At 35.6% G+C, this 25,230-nt stretch overlaps 1 protein-coding gene across 5 annotated transcripts in view; it reads right to left on the bottom strand.

Moving 5' to 3' along the window:
- The window catches only part of HMCN1 (hemicentin 1), a 399,863-nt gene that overhangs the window by 95,669 nt on the left and 278,964 nt on the right, over nt 1-25,230 (bottom strand). For all 5 annotated transcript variants that reach the window (XM_074351803.1, XM_074351799.1, XM_074351801.1 and 2 more), the window contains 9 exons: nt 23,333-23,446; nt 22,685-22,771; nt 14,888-15,079; nt 11,054-11,227; nt 9,654-9,767; nt 8,662-8,807; nt 4,728-4,878; nt 3,174-3,368; nt 1,477-1,590 (listed from right to left, as the gene is read on the bottom strand). In XM_074351803.1, coding sequence (XP_074207904.1) covers nt 1,477-1,590; nt 3,174-3,368; nt 4,728-4,878; nt 8,662-8,807; nt 9,654-9,767; nt 11,054-11,227; nt 14,888-15,079; nt 22,685-22,771; nt 23,333-23,446 — 1,287 coding nt within the window. The remainder of the gene's footprint in view (nt 1-1,476; nt 1,591-3,173; nt 3,369-4,727; nt 4,879-8,661; nt 8,808-9,653; nt 9,768-11,053; nt 11,228-14,887; nt 15,080-22,684; nt 22,772-23,332; nt 23,447-25,230) is intronic.

The raw sequence follows: 25,230 nt of genomic DNA, 5'->3' as shown, positions 1-25,230 counted from the left end.
GAAAAGGTCTTAAGGGTACTCTATATTTGCTTCCTGTTCTTTTTATTTGCTCAGTATTTATCCCTGTGCTCTGTAACACACTGCACTATATACATCAACTGCTCTTCTGAATTTCACCAATGATTTCTTAGTTTGAAAGCCAAATGGCTCTTTCCCTCCATTTTTTATTTTCTTAAACTTGCTTTAGCATTCCATACAACACCCTCTTCTTGATAACCTTTCTTTTGCCCTTAGATTCTGTGACCTGGCAGGTTACTGCTTTTCATTAACTCCTCAGATTGTTCCTCCACTAATTCTGTTTTCTTTTTCCTGTCTCTTACTTGTAAATGGTCTCACAATGATCTTCTTTTGATCTTCTCCTACTCTATTACCTTTCTGTAGGAAATCTCATGCCTTTGCATAACGCCTGTTTGTGGATAACTCTCACATCTATATTGTTAGTTCAGGACACTCCTATGTTGTAACTTCCTATTTCCAATGTCCCATTCAACATTTTCCTAAGTATCTTGGTACCATGCGCATTCAACACATGCAAAACAAAATCGACTTTCTTCTTCCCAAGTCATGTTGTTTTCCTAAATCTTTTTTTTTTTTAATGAATCTTGCTATTTTTCTTAATCATCTGGGATAAAAATCTCAGTTTCATCTTATACTCTGAGATAAGTGCCTAATGCTTCATATCACCTAATCACTTACTCTGTAAAATCTTTCATACCAAAGCTTCCTATACATCCCCATTACTACTTCTCCAGCTCAGCTCCTTGTAATGGAAGCATCTACTTGTTCCTGCTTCAAGTAACATCACCACTCTCTGCCCTTAAAGTTACAATACTTCTTCCAGTCTCCGTCCACACATTCATATGGAGATGACTGTGGCCCAAGGATAGGCACATGAACTAGGCCTTATCAGTGAGGGCTTTGGCCCCTGTAATTAGTTCCAAAATGGGTATGTGATTCATGCTTGGCCAATTAAATTCAATGAAATCCAATTCTAGGACTTCAGTTGTAAATACTGGAAAAGAAAAACTTTCACTTGGATGTGAAACTAGGAAGATGAATATTAGAGTTTCTAGGAGCTAGCTTGCTGTCCAAAGGGACCCCCCACCTGAGAGCGATGCTACCGGAGAAAAGCAAGAGCAAGGGGAAGTGGGCCTCTTCTGAGCCACAGAAGGCAGATGCGGCTGCAGCCAGCTCTACCCTGGGATTTTTCAGGTTCATGAATTAAGGGTTCTCTCTCTCTTTTTTTTTTTTAATTTGGTTTAAATCAGTTTGTTATTTGATACTTCAAGATTCCTAACTAATGTGCTCTCAATTGGTATAAGACAATTAACTCCCTGGGAAAACTAGCAATTTCTGATTATCCTTATGTCTCTAAAATGCTTAGCGCAACATCTTGCAAAAATTAGTTCCTCAAAACAACTTTTGAGTGAAAGAATGCATAATAAACAAAACAAACAAAGAAACAAAAAGCCTCACAGAGCACACGGACGTCATACTGAAGGGAGTCTTCTCCAGCCTCGTTCACAGCCACACACACGTATCTCCCAGCATCTTCCACTTTAGCCCGGGGAATCTGCAACACTCGCCCTCCTGAAAATACATCCCAAGACATATGTTTACTTCTTCAAATCTCAGAGTGCAAGTGGTCATAAACAGAGATACAATTTTTCAGGTCTGATGACTTCCTTCCATTTTTTTTTTTCAACCCTCTTACTTCATCCAGCGTTTCAGTTTTAATCCCATGTACCGTATTTATAACAAACACTGCGTTGCTGAAAAGTGAGCCAGTATGTGAAAGATCCCCTGAGGAATGAATAGCTTGTGCAGGTTCTCAGGGGAGGAATGGTGCTCTCTGTCCCTCCCACCTTCCATGTGTAATGTCACTATGCAGTGACTTCCTGCTTTTACAGTTTTGGACACACATAAAAGAAGTTTACACTTTTGGAGGCAAGTACCGATTAGAGAAAATAATAGCCAAGGATATAAAAGTTATCAAGCATACCATTATACATACAGTCTTGAAAGAATAACTGTATTTTTAAGCTTTTCATGTTGATATAATTTCAAAGTTACAGAAAAGTTGCAATAATTATATAAAAAATTCACCTGTTTACCAATTATTTATATCTCAATCCATTTGTTTGATCTGTCATATATATGTACATATTAACTTTTGTTTATATGTATAAATAATACTCTCAAATGATTCAGAAAAAGTATAAAATTGAGTATATATATTATATAGATATAGATACATAAACATAATGTTTTTCTGAATCATCTGAGTCTGTTGCAGACGTGGTACCCCGTTACCTGTAAATACCTATAAATATATATTTCATAAAAGCAAGGATAATGCCTTACGTAACTAAAGTATAATGCTCAAAATTAGAAAATGTATAATCAATAAAAAATAATTAAAAACTACTATTGAACTATAGTCCATATTCAAGTTTCATTATGAGTACAGTATTGCCTTTTATAGCTATTTTTTTCTAAGTCCAGATCCAATTTAAGATCGCATATTTACATTTAGTTGTCATTTCTATCTAGTTTCTTTTTTTCTCCAAGACATTCTTCTATTTAAATGAGATAAAATTTACATACAATGTAAGGCACTCGACCTTAAGTGTACAATATAATAAATTTTGATAAGCTTATTTGAATATTTGCTAAAACTTGAATAGGGGCCTTGAAAATACCATTATTCTACAATTTAAACATCTCTTTCTCCACTGATGAGCCATGTAATAACTAAAATATTTGAAACTCATAATCTTTACCATCGATTTATGAGAACTGCATTTAATAAACTGACTAGTATCTATTTGCAAATATATTTTAGAAATTATCATTAATAATGTATAGAAACCAAATGGATTATTTCATCACACTATTTAGAAAAATGGAGGCACTAGGGAGCCAAAGGATTTTCTTAAGTTGATGGAATGACCCTGTAGGAGATCTGAAAATTAACTAAGGTGTTCTATCCTACATCAAATTCCCAGCCCAGACTCTCCTAGCTTGAAGCTACATGGAGATCAGTGGCATTCAGCGTCTTGTGTCAGTTAAATTCCAACACCAGAAATAAGTCAATTTGACTGGTCTAATAAATGAGAAGAAACACATTTGACAGAGAGTCAGATTTTCACCCCATTCCTAGCAATCTTTACCTGGTAAAATCAACACTCTGTCACTGGAGGTCAGAGGGTGGCCATCTTTGTACCACGTCAGTGTGGGAGGGGGAGCAGCATTTGTCTCACAGTAGAGAGAGATGGGATTGTTGATGATCACATCCTTGGCTTCACCATTTCTGCCAGTATCCAGCATGTTCCCTATTTCCCAGAGCTTCTGAAAACTTGGGGGGACTATGGAGGAATGACAGGAAATTTTGGACTCATGTGAATGCCAGTGTCAATTCATTAAACAAAGGCCTTGGCTGTATTTTCCCAAGAGTGATTGGTACACATAATAAACTAGAATATGTGAAAATCTTTTCAAGTACTTATATACCTAGCAATTCTAGCTCTTAGTCAAAAAAAGGAGCAGACAGAAGTTGGAGCTGGTTCTCATGGGGAAGAGCAAGAAGTATGGAGGTTAGAATGCTGGGCTCATGTTCTGCATGCACTCTCTCTCTCTCTGTTAAAAGGCTTTAGCACTTAGACAAAGGAGCCTGCTCTCAGGAAGGAACTACTATAATAAGCATGGCTAAGGAATATGATCATACCAGGGAAAACTAGTTTTGAGAAACCATTAAAAGACACTGGCTCAGTTCAGAGCATTCCTCAGTGAGTTGTCTTACTAAGAAAGCTAAAGAAGTTATGCACTCAGGATTAGTAAGTCCATTCACAAAAATAACAGGACATTCTCAAACTTTTCTAGGGGATGAGTACGAACTTTCCAGAAGACAATTTGCCTGTACATCAAAAGCATCACAAAAGTGTTTAACTCTTGACCTAAAATTTCATTAGCAACTTATGAAAAATCAAAGGTGTGCAAAAGTTTTATATATAAAGAGGCTCAATGAAGCATTATATATGAGTAGTGAAAGGTCGGATAAAACCCAGACATTCCACAATGGGAGTCTGGTTAAATATTTAGATACTCAACTGATAAAACAGGTATAATTATTAAAAATCATGTTGAGAGTAACAGTATCAACAATAATAATAGCAGATACCATTTCTTAGGCTTTTTGCTAAGTGTTTTACATACTTTACCCTATTTGGTACTCACCACGATGCTACAAGGCATTGATTTTAAAAGCGAGAAAATAGGGGCTTAAAATATTTAGGTAACTTGCCGAAGTCACAAAGGTTGGAGGAGCCAAAATCATCATTCAAGTCCAAGTCTGCCTACTTCTGTATTTTACTACTTTCTTGCCTTCCACTTGAATACTATTAAAAAAAAAAAAAACTTCATGATATAATACTAGGGAAAAGCTGATGTAACAGGGAAGTGTGTATTGTGTAACCCCAATTGATAAATGAAGAATACATTTACAAATATATATCAGAAGGAAACATATCAAAATAAAAGAAGTAATTCTGAATGATGCGATTATTTTCTTCTTTGTTAATTTCTCAAGTCCAATTTTTCAATAATGAATTTATATTACTGTCAACATAAAAAAAATACTATTTAAAGTAAACCAAATCGAACCTCTTTTTCATTGCTCTGACAGATTATATAAATTAAATTATACACAATAAGCATACTAGCATTACCTTGTATATTCACATCAAAATCCAGCTCATCTTCACCTGCAATATTAGATGCTACACAAGTGTATCGTCCAGTGTCTGATATTTGAGTCTCCTTTATTTGCAGTGTCTGTCCATTCGCACCAATAGTAACATGGGCATCTGATTTAAGGGGCTGTGATTCAATTATAATAATGTTAGCATTAAGTATTCTAATAAATCCTCTAGACCATGCAGTTGATAGTTTTTATGATTCTTTAAAAAATAAAAATTTATGTTAAATACTCAAGACAACAATAATTTAATTTATTCTGAATAAACTGTTTTTGAGTAATGCTTCTATTTATTGAAAATTATAGGTCATATAGTTTACATGTGTGCCACATCTGGGTGGTACATTTATAAATTATTTATGATAAAAAAAAGTTCTTAGGTACCATAGCCATTTATCCATGTTGGAAAAAGATATTTCAGCTGACCCCACATTGTATTAAAAAAGTGTTTCTTCATAATGTTGTAGAAAATGCTAGTTTTTAAATGAAACGTTAAAAGGTATTAGCAGTCTGATTTGATCTAAAAACCACTATTGTGATTTTTTTACTTCATTTTACATCATTACTTCATAAATTAAAAAAAATTAACCTAGAGCTATTTATATTATGATGTTTTATTGATAACATTACCTACAATTTAATAGGACATTTCTCATCTTTGAAACATTTGTTTATACTAAATTCCCTCTTATTCCTTGAAGATTTTTAAGCTCTCTGATACTTTTCTCATCATTCTTGGTGATTTCAATACCCACATAGACAGTCATCTAATGCTCTGTTCTCTCAAGTCTCTAATGCTTTGACTCCTTCTCTTCCATTTTTTTTTTTGGTCCCCAACCCTCTCTCAGCCACTCAGTAGGACAATCACCCCTAGACCTTATAGTTACCAAAAATCGCATCTCTTCACAATCTCAGTTTCGAGATCTCACTTTCTGACTGCTACCTCTGTTAACTTTCTAACTCACTTCCTCTAGCATCCCAGCTCCCATAACTTTCTGGGCCCATGGGAGGACCCAAAATTCACTGCCTTTGCAATCTTTTCATTGTCACTCACTCTCCTCCTGATCTCCATTCCCTCCTGACCCAGAGAAGGTTCATTATGGCAATCACTCCTTGTGTAAATTTGTGTGAAAAATCAACTCCTTTGTCCCCTCTCCCTTTATTTTACTCTCCTGGCAAAACCCTAACCCTGGTTGATTCCAGTCTCGGTCCATTCTGAACATCCCTTGAGTACAGCAACTGTGTCCTTTCTCACATGCACCATCATTTGATTTCTTTCCACTGGATGATGTCTATCTGAACAGTGTAACTTCCCCATTTATAAAAATCTCACTAGACTGCAGCGTAACTCCACATTTTTCTACTTTCCTTTATAGCTGATGACTTTAATATATTTTCTACATTTGCTGTCTCCATTTCCTTCTATCTTTTCTTGAATCCTCCAGTAAGACTTTCACCATTTCTATGTGGCCAAAATGAGTTTGTCAAGGTCATCGCAATATCCATGTTGCTAAAGGTACTGGTCAATTCTGTCTTTATTTTACATGATCAGTGGCATTTGACACAGTTTAACTTGTCTTTATTTTGATAATTTTTCCCCCCTTATCTTTTGGGACACTTTACTCTCTGCCTCACAATCTCTAAATGTAGGAGTACCCTGAGGCTTCATCCTTGGACCTCTTCCCTTTCTACCTTAACTTAACTCTCCTAGTGATCTCATGCAAAATCTTGGACTCACCTTTGAGTCATGTCTTCCCCTCACATCTTGCTACCACTTTCATCCAAGCAACCACCACCTGTCTTCTGGACCACAGCAATAAATTCATTTCTGGAGCCTCTCTTTCTTCAATCAGTAAAAAAGCCAATGGAATCTTTTTAAAACCCTAAGTCACATATCACACTCTTGTGTTCAAAATTTTCCAGTGGCTTTCCATGAGGAGGAGGCCAGCTGATGGACACAGGCAGTATGATCTGACCCAACATTAGTCTTCTGCTCTAACCTTCCTGTGTTCTTATTGACGGCTGCACTCCAGCCAGACGCCTCGGAGCCTCTGCCCCTTGCTATTCTCTCTGGAATATTTCCCTTTCAGACTTATGTCTGCTTCCTTCAACTTTTTTGAGTTTCTGCTCAAGTATCACCTCATCAGCGAGGCCTTCCTTAGACAAATAGGAGATCACACTCCTCACACTTGCTATTCTTTGATTCTTCTTCCTGACTGAATTTTCTTCATACCATTTACCTTATCTGGCACATTCTATGTTTCTTGCTTAGTTTTTTCCTCCATATGAGCAGATATTTTTGTCCTTTTCTTTCAGAGCTGTATCACTTGCCCCTAAAACAGTGTCTGGCCAAGAGTATGTGCTCAGTAAATAATTTGAGATGCAAAGAAACATTATTAACATTATATCATTTATATAAAAATAGCATAATTTAAATTTTCCATGCCAAAGAAAAACTTCAAAACATGAATAAATAAAACACCAAGATTCTATTAAAACGTATGGTGGCTAAAACTGTCAATATTTTTGGTGGATTTTTCTCAAAGATACTGTTTCACTCAAGTAGTGTTGCTTATCTGAGAAGTAAAACAGAAGAAAGGATATGGGAAATAAACAAAAATCAGTATTTTTTTGTATACATTTTAGGGGACCAATCCCAAACCTTAAAAAATTTAGCAGTTTGACTAAAGTACCCTAATTGGATCAATTTTGGAGACTGGGAGTGAAACCAATTTAACTGTTCATTATGAAAATTTAAAAAAATGCCTTATTCCTAGTACTATTCTAGACTTCACCCAATTTTTATGTGTATTTGTGTATATGTGTGCATGTGTACAAAATGCAAGGAAATGAAGAGATTTTAGTTAAAATTAAAAATAATAAGATTTCAAAGGGGAAAGGAACTATTTTTCCAAGCAAACTCATACAGAATTGACATTGTACCATCAAGTGTGCTTGTAGTAAGAAAAAGAACTGTAAACAGAACATGGTGGGAGTTCCATATTTTCCCTTTGACAATGGCTTCCAGATGAAACTTGCTTATTTTATAAGAGATACTTCTTTTTTCTTTTTTTCCTGGCCACCAGGATTGCAAAACCCATCTGTGATCTGAAAAAATAAAGCTATATCTTTCTGCATTGTAAATCATGACTCTGACCTGAATTTCTACAACTGGAATGTGACTGACCATTTGGTTGACTATGTGTAAAACAGGACATGTATCAGCGTAGCTATGTCACATCTGTATTAAGCAGAGTATTAACAGCTATTTTGGTCTTAAAACACCAGCACGTATGCTTTTAAAACCTGTATGGAAGAAGATTAAGTTGAATGATAAGTAAGGGCTGTGGTCTGAAAGTCCGATTACATAACTGAAAGTTGTTTCTTTTATTTAAAGTTTTTCATTGCCCCTGGTTAACTGTATTGGGCACTTAATCATCACATTTAGCTTGCTTTCTTCATCTTGGAACATTAAAAATGTTACCCTTTATAAAAGCACTTAAAAGTGGTGAGAGGAAGGTCTGAATGAACTTAGTACCTGCGTTGTACCTATTGTTCTAATCTGGCTCAGTACGGTTTTTGTTTCTTCTCCACAAAGTTTACTTAGACTGAAAAACGCAGAGCACAAAAACCATTCCCCAGTGGGAAGGTGGCTAGATTTCCATAGACAATTGCTCATGTGCAAAATAACAGTCCTTGAAATTTTTCAATGATGAAATAAGACTAAACCTGTTGAACACGGTTCAATTTTTTTGCAGTTTTATATTCCAGGTGCATGAGATTGCGCTAGTTTTAAGGTCAAATTGATTTTCTAAGTTATTTGTGTCAGGGTGTTTTTATTTTTTAATTTAGTTGCCTATTTCAGTCTATAAAAAAGCATCAGCAAATGAAAAATCTTGACTGGCCTGGCCATCCTTGTACCAGCTGAGGGAGGCAGAAGGAATCGCGTAGGCTTCACATTCCAAGGTCAGGGTGTTGTTTACTTTGATCTTCACTTCTTTAGGGGAAAGACCTGGTCCCAAGAGGTCCCCTTTATTGATTAGGGGTGGAACTGCATAAACATGAACATTAAAATGCTAAACGTTGGTTCTTTTAAATACATGAAACGACATGGAAATCACATTGAAGATCACTTAACATGAGAACAAGGAAGTAACTCAGGCATTTTCTATGCTCTCCTTTCATCAAGGATCCAAGTTAGTATCTTATCAAAAGACAGTGTTCAGATACAGAACGTGAAGAAAAATACCCATGGTCCTTCACCATTATCATATGCCAATGAGGCTAAGGTCCTTCACAGAACAGTTGGTTTCATTTGTTCCAGGTCCCCTGACACAGTCTGAGTATAACCCATAAAATGTATTTTATAGTCAGTAAGGGGACTGATTCAAAGGACAAAAGATAATCAGATATTCCTTCTTTTTAAAAACAAAAACAAAACCCTGAAATGCAGTCTCTATAGATGGTAGCATTAGTTTTGTGTTGTTTTTGGTTTTTTTTAGGTCAATGTACAGTGGGGGTCAGCCCAAAGTCACTGACAAACTCATCTCAGGCTGTTGAACAGAGCATATGTATTTAAGTTATGGTTTTGTGCACTGAAGTGCTTATATATGGCACAGACGGTAATTCAGAAGAAAATAATAGAGAAACCTAAGGAAGTGTCACTGACAAGTTCTCCAAAAGGTTAGTGAGCAGATTGAATGGGCTTTTCACATCTTTAAACAATTGGGGTCATGGGCACAATGCTTAATTCAACTCCCATCTTAACGAAGTGAGCTGCATAAACAATAAACTTTAATGATGAATATAAATAATTATGATCCCATAATGAAAAACAGAATTGGAAAAATTAGAAATCTGGAGAAAATAGGAAACACAGCATTCTTTCAGAACTTACTGTAGACCTTTACTTCGTAGTGCTTTATCATCTCCCCTGCCTCATTAGTGGCCACACAAGAGTATCTTCCAGCATTGTCCTCCTGTGCGTTCAGGATCTGCAGAGTCCTGCCTCCTGAAAAGCAACAGAACATCAAAGAATCTGAAGTCACAGTGGCAGCAGAGTATACACAAACCACCAGGTTTTACTTCTTGCTGTTAACATATTTCTCTAGGCCAATTTTGTAATAGACCCAAGATAAACTGCAGTCTAGATGGGCATTACTTGGTGGGTGGAGACAGTCACTAAGTCCTCAACGGTCCTCTGTGGTAATCACTGTCATGCTCATTCTGACCCCCCTTGCCTCTCTGCACACTGTAACTAAGGTCTTCATTGTACTTTCTTCATAAACAGGTCTTCTGCCTTAGTCATTCTCTTCCTCTCCTCTACCTGGCCTGTTAGTAGAGATTGATCTTGCTAAAACATAGTTTTTATTATGGTAACTTTCTCCTTAAAAATCTTCAATGATTCTCAATTTAAAGTCTATTAACGTCAAAACTCTTAAATTCAGGCATTTGAAACATGATTTCAACATTCCTTCTTGATCTTATTTCCTGCCTGCCCCCGCCTCCCCCCACCGCCATACACACAGGTACGCACAATGTCCCCACCAAGAGGGAGGTGAGGCATCTCTTTATAATTACTTGTACGCAGGCCATTCTTACTTTCAACTCTCCCCATATTAGTCATCCTGATGGATCTGAAATCTCTCCTAACTCATTCCCAACCAACAAAATTCTGTAACTTTAAGGTCTGGTTCAAGTTCTGGCTATGACAAAGCATTTCCTGACCATTTCAGACAACAGTGGCCATTCCTTCTTTTGAATTCTTATAAAACTTATCACTACCTCATTTATCATACCCTGTGACTATTCATGATCCATGATTATTCATGGATTCATGTTGTTAATTAACTTTCATACATATTATCTCTCCTCCACAGAACATTATAAATTTCTTAAAGCCAGTGATCATGCTTTTATATCCTTTCAATTTTCACACATATTGCCAGGCATTAAAGAGAAATAAATAAACTCTCTCAACCTAAATACTAACTCTCCTTTCAAGGTTCAATTCAACCAGAAATGCATTTCTACACTGTTTGGCATTCCACATTATATTTTAGCAATTAATTGCACTGGAGTATTGATTTGTTTGCTTTTATTTAAATATTCTATTGGTTTTTCAAAAAGCAATTTTATGTACTGTAGATTGTAAGACAGAAAATAATTTCCCCCAAAATAGCAACAGCAAACAGCACCAATAACATAATTCCTTTTACAAAAATAACTAATGATTCTGTTTTTCTGCAAAAGTAGATGGCACAAATGCATCTTGGGCATCTGCAGTAAGTGAATTACCTGGAAGAATACGGATGTTTCGGTTGGATTCTAAAGGAGTTCCATTCTTAAACCAGGTGATGGTGGCCGGAGGATAAGAATAAGCCTCGCAGACCAAAGATGTGGGGCTGTTAAGGATAACAGTGACATCTTCAGGGCTGCCATCACTATCGACACCAGCAATTGTAGGAGATACTGAAAAAGATTCAAAATATGATCAAAGAAATACATTTGGGAATAGCTTTGTGCATTTCTAAATTTCCATAGTACTTCGTGTAATTCCATTCCCTAACAATTACAGAAAACAACTGATTATTGTTCTCATTCTATACAAAGCAGTGGGAACCTCAAAAAGCTCACAGAGTAATGGAGAAGACAACTCATAAAAAGGAATCAGAACAGAATGGAGTAAAGGCAACAATGAGAATTTTGGTGCAGGATACAGGAGGCGGCAGAATATCCAGTCTAACCTGAGGTGTGGGGCGTGAGGACTCTTACCAGAGAAGGCCTCCTCAAGAAGCAGATTTTGAAGTAAGCCTCAAAGGATTGGAGGTGGTCAGAAGGTGAAAGAAGGGAGGCTAGTGGCAAGAGGAAGCATACTGGGAGCAAAGAAGTGTAAACAATGAGAGGGAAGCAGGAAACAGAGAGGATGGATTCAAGGGGGTCAATATTGGAAGCAAGTGTAACACAGACAGGACATCTGTTTCAGAGAAGATAATGAGGGCCTGAACTAGAGCACTGGAGGAAGGCATAGAGAGGAAGGACTAAGTAAAGACTCAGGATGTCAATTGGTGGGACTAAGATGACAAAATTTAGGAGGTCAGGAAACCAAAGGCAAAGATAACTTTCAGCTTTCTTGCCTGGGAACGAAGCTAGGTAAACTGCACTGAAGCAACATAAATAGAAAATATGGAAATATTTGCTCCTCTAGGAAGGGAAGATGGTTTGCTCAGTTCTGAATATCTTGAACTTTAAGTATCTGTGAGAATTTCAGGTATAGATGCCCAACAAGCAATTGTATACAGAAATCTGAACCTTGGGAGAAAGATGTGGGTTGCAGATCTAAAAAGGCTTCAGTCGATAGTAGATGATAATTGAATCTCTGGGAATTAAGTTAATATCTGATCAGAATATCGAGAGTAAAATGAGCAGTCAAGTAAGGACACAATATGAGGGGACTTAATGTTGAAGAGATGGATTAAATAAATGACCATAATGGAGGGAGAAAGGGACAACCAAGGTGTGCAAGGATAACTGGGAAACAGCGCTTGTCCAGCAGAAAGTGACACACGGTGTCCAGACATTTAGATAAGGACTGAAAACTATTTGTTGGGTCTGACAACAGGGTAGTCCTCGCCACAGCAGTGTCAAGAACGGTGTGGACGGAAGCCTGTTTTTAGCTGGACAAGAAGTACAGACAGAGAGGGGTGACTACTTCAAGTGACGGAGACAGCAGAAGGCGAAGCTGCGGGGAAGGCAGATGGCGGGAATGGCTAACATATCAAAGAAGGCAGAAAGATACGAGGTCAAGGGTAGAAGCAGTAACTGAAGAAAAAGGATAACTCATCCTTTGGAAAAAGAAAGAGTAAAGACACTGAATTATGGCTGGGTAAACTGGAAGGTGCAAATACACACACTTAAATAGCCTCAAATTTATTAAGTTGGTGGAAAAGAAGGCTTTGATTGAGACCCCTCGTCTTCAATGAATGAGAGAAAAGACAAGAAATAAACAACTAGGAAGGAGGTAGGAGGAGGAGGAGGAAGAGACACAGTCAGACAGCATGACTTGAGACACTTGGCATAAAGAATAAATGATCTCCACTGGAGAGAGTCCCCCAGGGAGTGGCTCGCTTTTGGGAAGTCAGATTTCAATTACTGCCAGGAGCTGGAAAGAGTTTTAAATCAGGTTTCCAGAGGACAGGGCTAGGATTTGGACATGAGCCAATATTGGAAGGTCAATCAGTGCTGGGAGGAGGGAGGCATGAGGAACTTAGAGCTCTAAGAGGAGCAACAGGCTGCGGGAGAGGAGAGGAAATCCAGGGCTGGGCATGTGCCTCCCATACACTGATGGGCATGCAGAAAAGACAGGCATGTTAGGAGAAAACTGGCTCATGAACTCTCATTCATTCTTATCCATGTATCTGTTCTTCAGTGCTATGTTAGGTGCTGGGGCTAAATCCTTTTCAAGATAAAAATGGTTCTGCCTCGGAGAGTTTAGTTTTATATAATTATTATTTATATATACTATTCACTTGACACTTTATCCATTATTTTGACTTAACTTTTCTTGCCTCTGTATCTCTTCTACTCAATTAGACTGTAAGCTGCCTGAGGACTGTGTCCTGAATGGGAGTTTCTGTGTATGGCACCGTGTATTCCCCAAAATAGTCTAGCCAATAACTATCAAAACAAACAAACAAATAAAAAATTTCAAAACTGTAAAATAGATAAACAAGATTATACTGTATAGCACAGGGAAATACACACAAGATCTTACGGTAACTCACAGAGAAAAAAATGTGACAATGAATATATGTATGTTATGTAGAACTGAGAAATTGTGCTCTACACTGGAATTTGACACAACATTGTAAAATGATTATAAATCAATAAAAAAATTTTTAAAAATTGCAAAAATCTGCATACTCAAATAAAGGTGCATTGATATTAGTAATCAAATGCAATACATTTAGGTGGTACATTTTAAATTTCTAACATGAACAGAAATTAGGATTCTACTTTAACATCATTCTTGAGACATAAGTGTAACTTTAATGCTGTAGGAATTAAATGTATAGTTATTTCATCATTCCTAGTCCATTTTTTTCAGGTTATAGATTTCATTGCTCTCAAAGGGCTTGATATTCAAATGCACAAATTAATCTGTGTTAAATCAGAAGGAAATCATGTGAGGTTTAAAACCTATACTTGTGATCTCAGTCTCCATTTTGACCTAGGACTTTTCACAGCTCATTCACTGATTGAATATAGAATTTACACATTGTATCTTAATTTCAAGGGGAGGGAACTTTTCTGGGAAAAAGAACTATTCATTAGATGGTAACAGATCTAAATTTACATTTCCCAGGCAATGTATCTGCACAGTAGTACCCTTCAACTTTCTTTAAGATTTTTTAGGTACGAGTGAGTTAGCAAATGACATAGATAAACACACATAAAGACAGATGAGCAGCATATTATGTGAAGAAAAAGAAAATCTAAGGTTGTTGCTCATTCCAGTGGAAACAGATGTTCCGCTCACAGCACTGCTACACAGGTTGGCATAGAAAAGGGGAGATGTGTTTTAAGACAGAGGAAAGCGTACTTCTAAAATAAACTCATTTTAATGTTGCTTTATTTTAACCGTTCAACCTCACCAGGGATCATGCTAATTCACCATCACTCACAGGCAAGCATAAAACTGGGTGTGCTTGTCTGTATCTATTCTTCCTCATCACAGCTCACAACACAGAGTTTAGTATGGACAACTACCAATCACGGCAGAGTCCCACAGAGAAAGGCTACAGTATCTCAGATTGAGCCCCTTTCACTGGTGACCTGCTTCTCTCTTAGTAGCAGGTATTTATCCTTTACTACTGCTTATTTAGTGTCCTTCTTGTTCATAGTTGTGTCCCTAGCACAAAACACGGTACCTGGAACGTAGCAGGTGTGCCAAATGGAATGAATGAATGCATGAATTAGTTAATGAAGGAAAACCAGCAAATGTACACAAGCACTGATCCTTCTTAAATAATGAAATTCTATGGTAGAAATATTAAGTAAACAGAAAAAGAAGAGAGTTTAGCTTTTTGCCGTGGCTGATTCTTTAAGATTTGAAGCGATGCTTATACCTACCCAGCACATTAAGACTGAAAGTTTTGCTCTTGTCACCCGCTGTATTAGAAGCCAAACATGTGTATCTTCCAGTGTGTGACACTTGGGCATTGGTAATTTGAAGCAAACGGCCACCAGACATAAGGTGATGGGTGTCATCTTCTTTGAGGAGCTGCCCTTCTTTGTGCCATGTGATTTCTGGCACTGGGTTCCCTGTAACAGAAAGCCATTTCTGAGAGTTGGCCAGTAATCACATCTCTAGCTGATAACTAAAAGAATGCATTTTCACTCATTTGCCTTTTTAAATATTCCATTTCTAAAACAATGCAGTCATTATTCATTCATTTTAAAATAAACTTGCAAACATAACTGAATTTATAATCATCATCATCATCACGCTATGATTTTAAAAATCTATAAGTGAAATAATTCTAAATTAGTCTTTGGGTTTAACTGAATTTATACCATACCTTAGACTATTACAATTAAATATTTTTTAAAAAACGGAGCATGCATTTTTACCAAAACTATTACTTATGAATACCTTTGCATTCATATTCAAATTTTAAAGATGATTTTACATTTTTGAGAGAAAGCTGTAAAAAAGTATCTGTTAATCAACAATTAATTAAATAATTCAACAAGCAGCTATTTTGAGTTTAGACCAGGATTCTAGCATATAGACAGGTAGACAGAGATACAGTAATTATTCCTCTAATATTTATAGCCTAAAGAAAAAAGATCTTTCACATTTAACATGGGACTTTTGTTAAATATTAGGTTTTAAATTGCTCAATTAAAAAAAAAAATTAAAACCATAAAAAAGCAAATTCTATTAGGAAAGAGGGCTAGGATGAGATTATATTAAAACTGAAAGGCTCAACCCTACTGGCTGTGGAGCCTTTTTATGCAATGGTCTCACCTGAGAAGGAAAGCAAATTCACAGGACCACCCAACTGCTGAGGACAGCACACAGTTCTACCAATAAGGAAGCCAGACCAGAGAATCCAGGTAACCACAGAGCCTATCCTACAGTTGCACTTGGGCAGGGAACAAAGCTAGCAGCCCTCTCCAACTGTTCCCAGCCAACGGCACCCCCTGCCCTGACCTCACAGCTCAGGCAGTGGCCTCACCCAAACAGAGACTCTGATAGAAAGCTCCACCTGCCCAAGGATGCGACCAGATGACCTGTCTAGAATATCAAGCTGAACTGAGTGGTGAAGGACTATCTCTGCTGGAGCACACCTGTGAAGTCTGGAAGAGGAGACCTTTTACTCAAATGTGCAAATACGAATGTAAGAAATCATGCAAACGTCACATTGTCACAGGGAAGTATTACAGCTCCAATAACTGACCCTAAAAAAATGGTTATCTATGGACTGCCTGACAATGAAGTCAGAATAATCCTCTCAAAGAAGTTTAGTGAACAAAATTAGGAAACAATACAGGAACAAAATGAGAAGTTCAACAAAGAAATAGAAACCATAACCGAAATCCAGGACACAAACAAATCCTAGAGGTGAAGAATAAAATAACTGAACTAAAGATTTCAAAAGAGAGCTTCAACTTCAGACTTGACCAAGCGAAAAAGAGAATCAGTGAACAAGAAGATGGTTCATTTGAAATTATCCAATCAGAGGATTATGGGCATCACAGAAGGAGAAAAGAATGAGAAAGGAACAGAAAGTATATTTATAGCATTAGTGTCTGAAAATTTTCCAAAGGACATCCAGATTCATGAGGTCCCAAAGATCCCGAATAGGTTGAACTAGAAAAAGGGCTACAATAAAACATACTATAAAATAATTTTTAAAGTAGCAAGAGGAAAACAACACACCACATACAAGGAAATCTTCCTAAGAGAATAGGCAGATTTCTCAAAAGAAATTTTAAAGTGTAGGAAAGAATGGGATGATACATTCTAAATATTGAAAGAAAAAAAAAAAAACCTGTCAACCTAGAATACTATAGCTGGCAAATACAAATGAGAGAGAGAGATTTTCCCAAAAAGCTAAGGGAGTTCATCACCACTACTCTTGTCTTACAAGAAGTGCTAAATGACATCCTCAAGTGGAAACAAAAGGATGCTAATTAACATTGTAAAAACACATAAATGTATGTGCAAAGCTCACTGGTAATGGTAAATACGTAGCCAAAGTCATATTCTCTAACATTATAATGATGATGTGTAATTCACTCGCAGCTCTAGTTTAAAAAAAGTATAAAAATAACCATAACTATAATAATTTGTTATTAGATACACAACATGAAAATATGTAAATTATAACATGAATAACAAAAGATATGAGGGGAATGGAAGTCAAAGTGTAAAATTTATGTATTCTATTGAGGGTAAGTTATCAGCTTAAAACAGGATGTTATACATATAAAATACTTTATGTTAACCTTATGGTAACCACAAAGGAAAAAATTTGTAGTAGTTACAAAGAAAGTCAGAATAAAGCAGTCAAAGCATACCACTAAAAAAGTCAACAATTTACAAAAGAAGAGCAAAATAAGAAGTAAGGAACAAAGGATGGACAAAACAATAAAAAAAAAAATCAAGAAAATGGCAATAGTAAGTCCTTACCTATCAGTAATTACTTCAAATGTAAATGAATTAAATTCTCCAATCAAAAGACACAGAATGGCTGAATCAATTTTTTAAAAATCCCACAATACACCGCTTATAAGAGACTCATTTTAGCTTTAAAGACACACACAGAGTGAGAGTAAAGAATGTAAAAAGATTTTCAAGTAAATGTAATCAAAAGAAAGCAGGGGCAGCTACACTTATTATATCAGCCCAGACCTAAAAATTGTCAAAAGAGACAATGACAAGGGAGTAAATCTATCAGAAAGATATAATAATTGTAAATGCTTATGCACCCAACATTGGAGCACCTAAATATATAAAGCAAATACTAACATAGCTAAAAGGAGAAATAAACAGCAACAAAATAATAGTTGGGGATTTTAATACCCCACTCTCAATAACAGATAGATCAGCTAGTCAGAGAACCACTAACAAAACAAGAATTTGAAAAATACCACAGACCCAATATACCTAACAGACATATACAGAACATTCTATCCCACAAAAGCAGAATACATATTCTTCTCAAGCACACAGAGAATATTTTCTAGGATAGACCACAAAATGTCTTAGCAAATTTAAGATGACTGAAATCATATCAAATGTCTTTTTAGAACTCAATTAACAAGGAGAGAGCTGGAAAACACACAAATATATGGAAATGAAACAGCATAATCTTGAACAATCAATGGATCATACAACATCGAAAGGGAAGTAAAAAAGTATCTTGAGACAAATGAAAATGGAAACACAACACACCAAAACTTATGAGATGCAGCAAAAGCAGTTTTAGGAGGGACATTTATACTGATAAATGCATACATCAAGGAAAGAAGATCTTAAATAAATAATCTAACATTACACATCAAGGAACTAGGGGGAAAAGAATAGAGTAAGCCCAGAGGAAGCAGAAGGAAGAAAATAATAAAGGTTAGAGCAGAAATAAATGAAATTGAGTACAAGAAAACAATACAAAAAATTAGTAAAATTAAGAATTAGAATTTTGAAAAGATAAACAAAATTGACAAACTGTTAGCTAGACTAAGAAAAAAAGAAAGAGGACCCAAATAAATAAGATTATGAATGAAAGAGAAGCTATTACAACTGATATCAAAGAAATACAAAGACTCATAAGAGACCACTCTCAACAACTATAGCCAACAAACTGGACAACCTATGAGAAATAAATTCCTAGAAATTAGCCTGCCAAGACTAAATTATAAAGAAACAGAAAATCTGAATGGACCAGTTACTAATAAGGATAATGAATCAGTAATCAAAAACCTTCCAATAAAGAAAGCCTAGGACCAGATAGTTTTACTGGTGAATTTAACCAAATGTTTAAAAAAGAATTGATACCAATTCTTCTCCAAGTCTTTCAAAAACTTGACAAGAAGGGAATATTCCCAAACTCATTTTATAAGGCCATCAATACCCTGATACTGAAGCCAGGTAAAAACACTGTGAGACAAAAACAAACAAACAAACAAAAAAACTATAGGCCAATATCTCTGATGAGTTAGATGTACAAAATCTCAAAATAAAATACTAGAAAACTGAATTCAATAGCCAATTAAAAGGATCATACACCATGATCAAATGGGATTCATCCCTGGGATGCAGTGATTATTCAAGATATGCAACTCAATATAAAACATCACATTAATAGAATAAAAAATAAAAAGATATGCTCAACAGATGCAGAGAAGTATTTTACAAAATTCAACATCCGTCATGATTTTAAAAAACCAACAAATTGTTTGAATATTCTTCAACATAACAGAGTCCATATATGACAAATCTGCAGCTAACATCACACTCAGTGATGAAAGATTGAAATCTTTTACTCTAAAATCAAGAACAAGATGAGGGTAGCCAATCTCAGCATTCCTATTTAACACAGTCCTGAAACTCCAGCTAGAGCAGTCAGCCAAGAAAATGAAACAAAGGGCAACAGAATTGGAAGGAAGAATTAAGGTTGTCTCTATTTGCAGATGACATGATTTTATATACGGAAAATCCTAAAGACTAAGCTAAAAAACCTATTAGATCTAATCAACAAATTCAATAAAGTTGGCAGATAAAAAAATCTGCTTGAAAAATCAGTAGCATTTTTATACACTAACAAAAAATTATCTGGAAAAGAAATAAACAATCTCATTTACAATAGCATCAAAAACAATAAAATACTTAGGAATAAATCTAACCTTGGAGGTGAAAGATCTCTACTTTGAAAACTGTAAGACATTGACGAAGTAAAGAGAAGATAAAAATAAATGCAAAGGTATTTTGTGTTCATGGATCAGAATAATTAATATTGTCAAAATGTCTATATTACCTAAGGCCATCTATAGACTGAATGCAATCCCTATAAAGATTCCAATGGCATTTTAAAAAGGAATAGAAAAAACAACCCTAAAATTTGTTTGGAATCACAAAAGACCCTAAATAGCCAAAACAATCTTAAGACAAACAATAAAGCTGGAGACATTAGACCTCCTGATTTCAAACTGTATTAGAAAGCTATAGTAATCCAAACAGTATGTCATGGCCCTAAAAAAAAAAAACATGGACCAATGGAAAATAATCATAAGCCTAGAAATAAACCTCTATGATCAACTAATATAATAAACTAATAAATAAACATCTATGATCAACTAATATTAGACAAGGGAGTCAAGAACATCAATGGAAAAAGACAGTCTCTTCAATAATTGATGGTGGGAAAACTGGGTATTCACATGCAAAAAAAAAAAAAAAAAAGAAACTAGACCCCTATCTTACACCAACTCACAAAAAATAACTTGAAATGGATCAAAGACTTAAATGTAACACCTGAAACTATAAAACTCCTGAAAGAAAACATAGGGATAAAGCTCCTTGACATTGGTCTTGGCAATGATTTCTTGGTCATGACATCAAAAGCATAAACAACAAAAACAAAAATAAATAAGTGGGCTTACATCAAACTAAAAAGCTCTGCACATCAGAAGAAACTATCAACAAAATAAAGTGGCAACCTACAAAATGGGAGAAAATATTTGCAAACCATCCATCTGATAAGGGGGTTAATAACCAAAATACGTAAGGAACTCATATAACTCAATAGCAAAAAAACACACAGATGATCTAATTTAAAAATTGGGAAAGAATTTGAATAGACATTTCTCCAAAGAAGATATTCAAATGGCCAACAGGTACATGAAAAGCTGTTCAATGCCACTAATCATCCAGGAAATACAAATCAAATTCACAATGAGACATCACTTCACACTTGTTAGAAGGGCCACTATCAAAAAAAAGAAAGTGTTGGCAAGGATGTGGAGAAAAGGAAACCCTTGTGTACCTTTGGTAGGAATGCAAACTGGTGCAGCCACTATGGAAAAATGTATCAAGTTTCCTCAAAAAATTAAAACATTAAAAAAAGTGTTGCTACCAGATGTCTAGCAAATCCACTTCTGGGCATGTATCCAAAGAAAATGAAATTACTGTCTCAAAGAGACATCTGCACTCCCGTGTTCACTGCAGTGTTATTCACAATAGCCAAGACATGGAAACAACCTAAATGTCCATAGACAGATGAATGAATAAAGGAAACATGGCATACATACATGTACATATATATACACACATATAAACATTACTATATAAACATTACTCAGCTATAAAGAAAGAAGAAAATTTTGTCATTTGTGACACCGTGGATAAACCCTGAGGCATAAAACCTTATGCTAAGTGAAATAAGTCAGCCAGAGAAAGACAAATACTGTGTGATCTCACTTGCGTGTGGAATCTAACAGAAACAAACTCATAGAACTGAGAACTGATTGGTGTAGAGGCAGGGGTTTGAAGGTGGAGAAAATGAAAGAGGGTGGTCAGAAGATACAAACTTCCAATTGTAACATAAATAAATCGTGATTATAGTTAACGGTATTATATTGGATATTTGAAAGCTACTGAGAGAGTAGACCTTAAAAGGTCTAACCACAAGAAAAAATGTGTAGCCATGTGATGTGATGGATGTTAACCAAACATTATCACAATCATTTTGCAACATATATGTGTATAAATTTTGTTGTACACCTTAAATTTATGCAATATTATGTCAATTATATCTCAATGAAAGTGAAGGAAAAAATTAAAAAGAAATAACTCAAAACCAAATTGTCAATGTGGGAAAAAAAAAACCTAGAAGGGTCAAGATAGGATGCTATAAAATTTAGGCAGCTGGTCTCCATGTAATAGCGTTACCTCACTATTTTCAGAAAAAAAGAAAAAAAAAGGTTAAGTAATAGTATATGTGACACTTTTAATATGTTCCTTTTTTATAATGAAAATATTTTCTTGCTTACCTAAATGTATTGTTCATGCAAGGCATGAAAACAAAAAATAAGACACTAATCTTATCCTCCTTAAAATGCTTGCTTTTTATAAAGCATGGCTACTCTGTTCCTTTAAAGCTGCAAAGCCCTATGTACAATAAAAAGATAGTCCTAGAGATGTTCTCTTAGAGAATTGTTTATTTTTATTACATGCAGCAAAGTGATTCACTGGTAAAGATGGTGAAATTGGTTTCAGAATTTTCATTTTTATTTTTCCCAGTCTCTATTCCCTTTGTAATACACAAACATGTTAATAAAAGGTGACCGTTTTTTTTTAAACATTTTTTATTGAGTTATAGTCATTTTACAATGTTGTGTCAAATTCCAGTGTAGAGCACAATTTTTCTGTTATACATGAACAAAAGGTGACCGTTTTGTCTTGGGTAATTCCCACTGTCAATAATGCCGTTCTTTCAGCAAAATTCCTCCCTATTCTTCGAAATGAAATTTAAGGAAACAGGAAAGGGAAAGGAAGATACAAACGCAGTGAAGGAAAGAGAAAACAAGAGGAGGTAGGACAGGAAACACCACGTACGCGTACAGGTAGGAGCAGAAGTGGAAAAGAAAGAATAATTTATTGAATTGATACAAAAGGCCAATGTGTCTTTCTTTCTCTCTTCCTTCCCTCCTCCTCTCCTCCCTTCTTTTTTTCAGCATGGAAATTCCCTTTTTCTCTCCACAGAATCTGAGAGACTTCCTCCTCCATGTCTACCATCTATACTGGACTAGAATTCAATTTCAAAAGCTTGATTTTTTCTCAACTAATTAAGACACATAGTGGGGGGAACAAATAACCAGTCAGTTGAGGAACAGCAGACATACAAGACCTGAGCCCCTTACCTGTCACTTCACAAGCCAGTGTAACACTCTGTTTCTCTTTTACTTTCACATCTTCCAACGTATTTTCACCCACAATGCGAGGTGGTACTAAAAAACAAAAAACAAGAACAAAGAAAAAGTAAGTAACAATTCCAATAGCAGGACAGTTATTTATAGGCATCTATGTTTATAATTTTATTAACCTGTACCCTTTAAAAGGTTGTTTACTAGAAGAATGTCATTATATTGTTTGAACAATTCTAATTTTAAGGCAAACTATAAAGTTATATGTCATGAATTCAATTATAATGAATTTTACTGCACGTAAATCATAAAATCTGGATAAAATTGTCAAGTCAATGAGTAACATCTACTAGACCTTTATTTCTCCCACTATAACTCTGATAAGCACTCATATTACACAACTTATCAAAGTCTTAGGACATTGTTAAACAATTGTGAACTGACAAGACATGGCATTTCAGCCATTTTAATTCAATTGATTACATCCAAGCCATTCTAACATTGAATTCTTGCCAAGAGTGACAGTCCAGGGATTGAAGAACACATAAATGTGAGATCAAGCTGTAGATAAATTTTAACTCTGCTTCCAGGATGTGTTTAAGCCAATTTTATTTTTCAAATAGATACTGTAAATTATATAAATACCTAATACTGAAAGCCCAAAGATTTTTCTTTCTTCACCAGCTGTATTCCTTACGACACAAGTATACTGGCCAGCATCTTCTACTCTTGTCTGCATCAACCGCAGAGTCCTACCTCCTGAAAAAGCAAACCACCAGACGACTCAGAAATAAATCTGTAACATTACAAGATGCCACGGAATGCTCAATTTAGGTAAAATTTAATCAATACACTTCAAAGGCTTTGAAAATGCATTTATGTCAAGTTTTTTTTTTAATCGCATGTTTTAAGCCTATACACAACAGATAATTCAGAAGATTTTGCTGGTTCAATGGATTAAAAGAGGAAATACAAACCTAGGTGATAGCAACCAAGAAATGGAGTTTCACAGAGGCGATATCTGAATATGACCTTGAAAGTTAAGTATACTTTAACACATAGAGGAGTCAAGAGACACCACTGTCGGTGGAATATGAGTGAGGAGATAGAGCAGACAGTAGATGTGAGTTGTGGTACCTAAAACAGAGCAGGTGGAGAAAACAGAGATGAGACTAGCTGGAGTATGACCAGATCCTGTTGGCCCTTGAATGCCGTGCTAAGGAATCTGGACTTTACTGTGTTCATTAAAGGTTATGGAAGTACGTAAACAACAAAAAAGTCATGATCTGATTTGTACTTTAGAAAAACAACTGTGACAGAATGTTTAGGAAAGGATTCCCAGTTTGCCATTGAACATATGAAATGGGAACGTTAGAAAGAAGACCACACCAACAACCCAGACTGGGGTGACGTCAATACACAAGAAATGACAAAACCATGAAGCCTACCAGTTTTCAACTGAGTTTCATGGAATTCATAGAATTATTTATATGAAAGTTTATGAGGGCCACTTCACTCATTAGTGCAACTCTGATTTTGTTACTCTTTATATTTGGAACTTCTATGCAACGAAGAAATATGCCAGTAGATTGCGGATGAAACTCTGATATGCTGAAGGGTGTGATCTGGAAGGAAACTCTGCTGAAGGACAAAGGAAGAGGAACTAGCAAATGAGACTGAAACAAAGCCTGCAGAGAATGAAGAGAGACATTGAGAGAGAGAGCAGAGTCCTTGAAGCCATTGGCAAAGTAATTTCAAAGAGAAAAATGTAAGTCATATCTTAGACTTTGTAATAATTTTCTAGTTGCTGTATTTTTGTGTAGTACCCTGAATTTGACCTAAAAAAATAATTAAATGTGAAATTTTCATGTAAATATTCACCTGGATCTGAATTCATTAGGAGTTTCCATCTGCTTTCTGTTTTTATAAACACAACAGGCTGTCCCTGAGATTTTCCTATAAGCAACCTGCTCATCCTCAGCCCACTGAAAGGTGAACTTTGTAGTATCTTATCGAGACAAACAAAATTGAGTATCTAAATTCAGTCTTTTTTTTCCCAACTGAATTCAAGTAAGCAAAATTGAATACAGAAATTCTCTCAACACGTTAAAAAAAAAAACACACAAAACTTATGTTAATTAGGAAAGGATTCGAGCATTCACTGCTACTTCAGATTAGTGAGACCATAGTATGATTCCAGTAGAGATATTAAAACAATACAACTTTTATGAGTCATTCCTGGCTCTGCAAACCTCAGCCTCATAAAGCTTGTGCTTTTTCCTCTTCTCTTTGTTTCCTCATCCTCTCCTTTATTCCAGTGAAAGACAAAAGGGGGTCTGAGTAAGTTATACTTAAATGGAGACGTTTCTTGTACCTATTAAATTTTTATAGCAGCTATCTTATTAGCTTGGCAGATAAGTTCTTAACAATGATTGGGCCTTCAACAAAGTACTGCTTTCAAAAAAGCTTTCCTTAGAGTCCCAGGAGGCCTAATATTAATGAAACAGAAATGTGCAGCCAACCAAGGAACAAGCAAGTCATAT

Source organism: Camelus bactrianus, chromosome 23 (assembly GCF_048773025.1).
Source record: "Camelus bactrianus isolate YW-2024 breed Bactrian camel chromosome 23, ASM4877302v1, whole genome shotgun sequence".
Taxonomy (NCBI): Eukaryota; Metazoa; Chordata; class Mammalia; order Artiodactyla; family Camelidae; genus Camelus; species Camelus bactrianus.
This window is presented reverse-complemented; position numbering and strand designations above follow the sequence as displayed.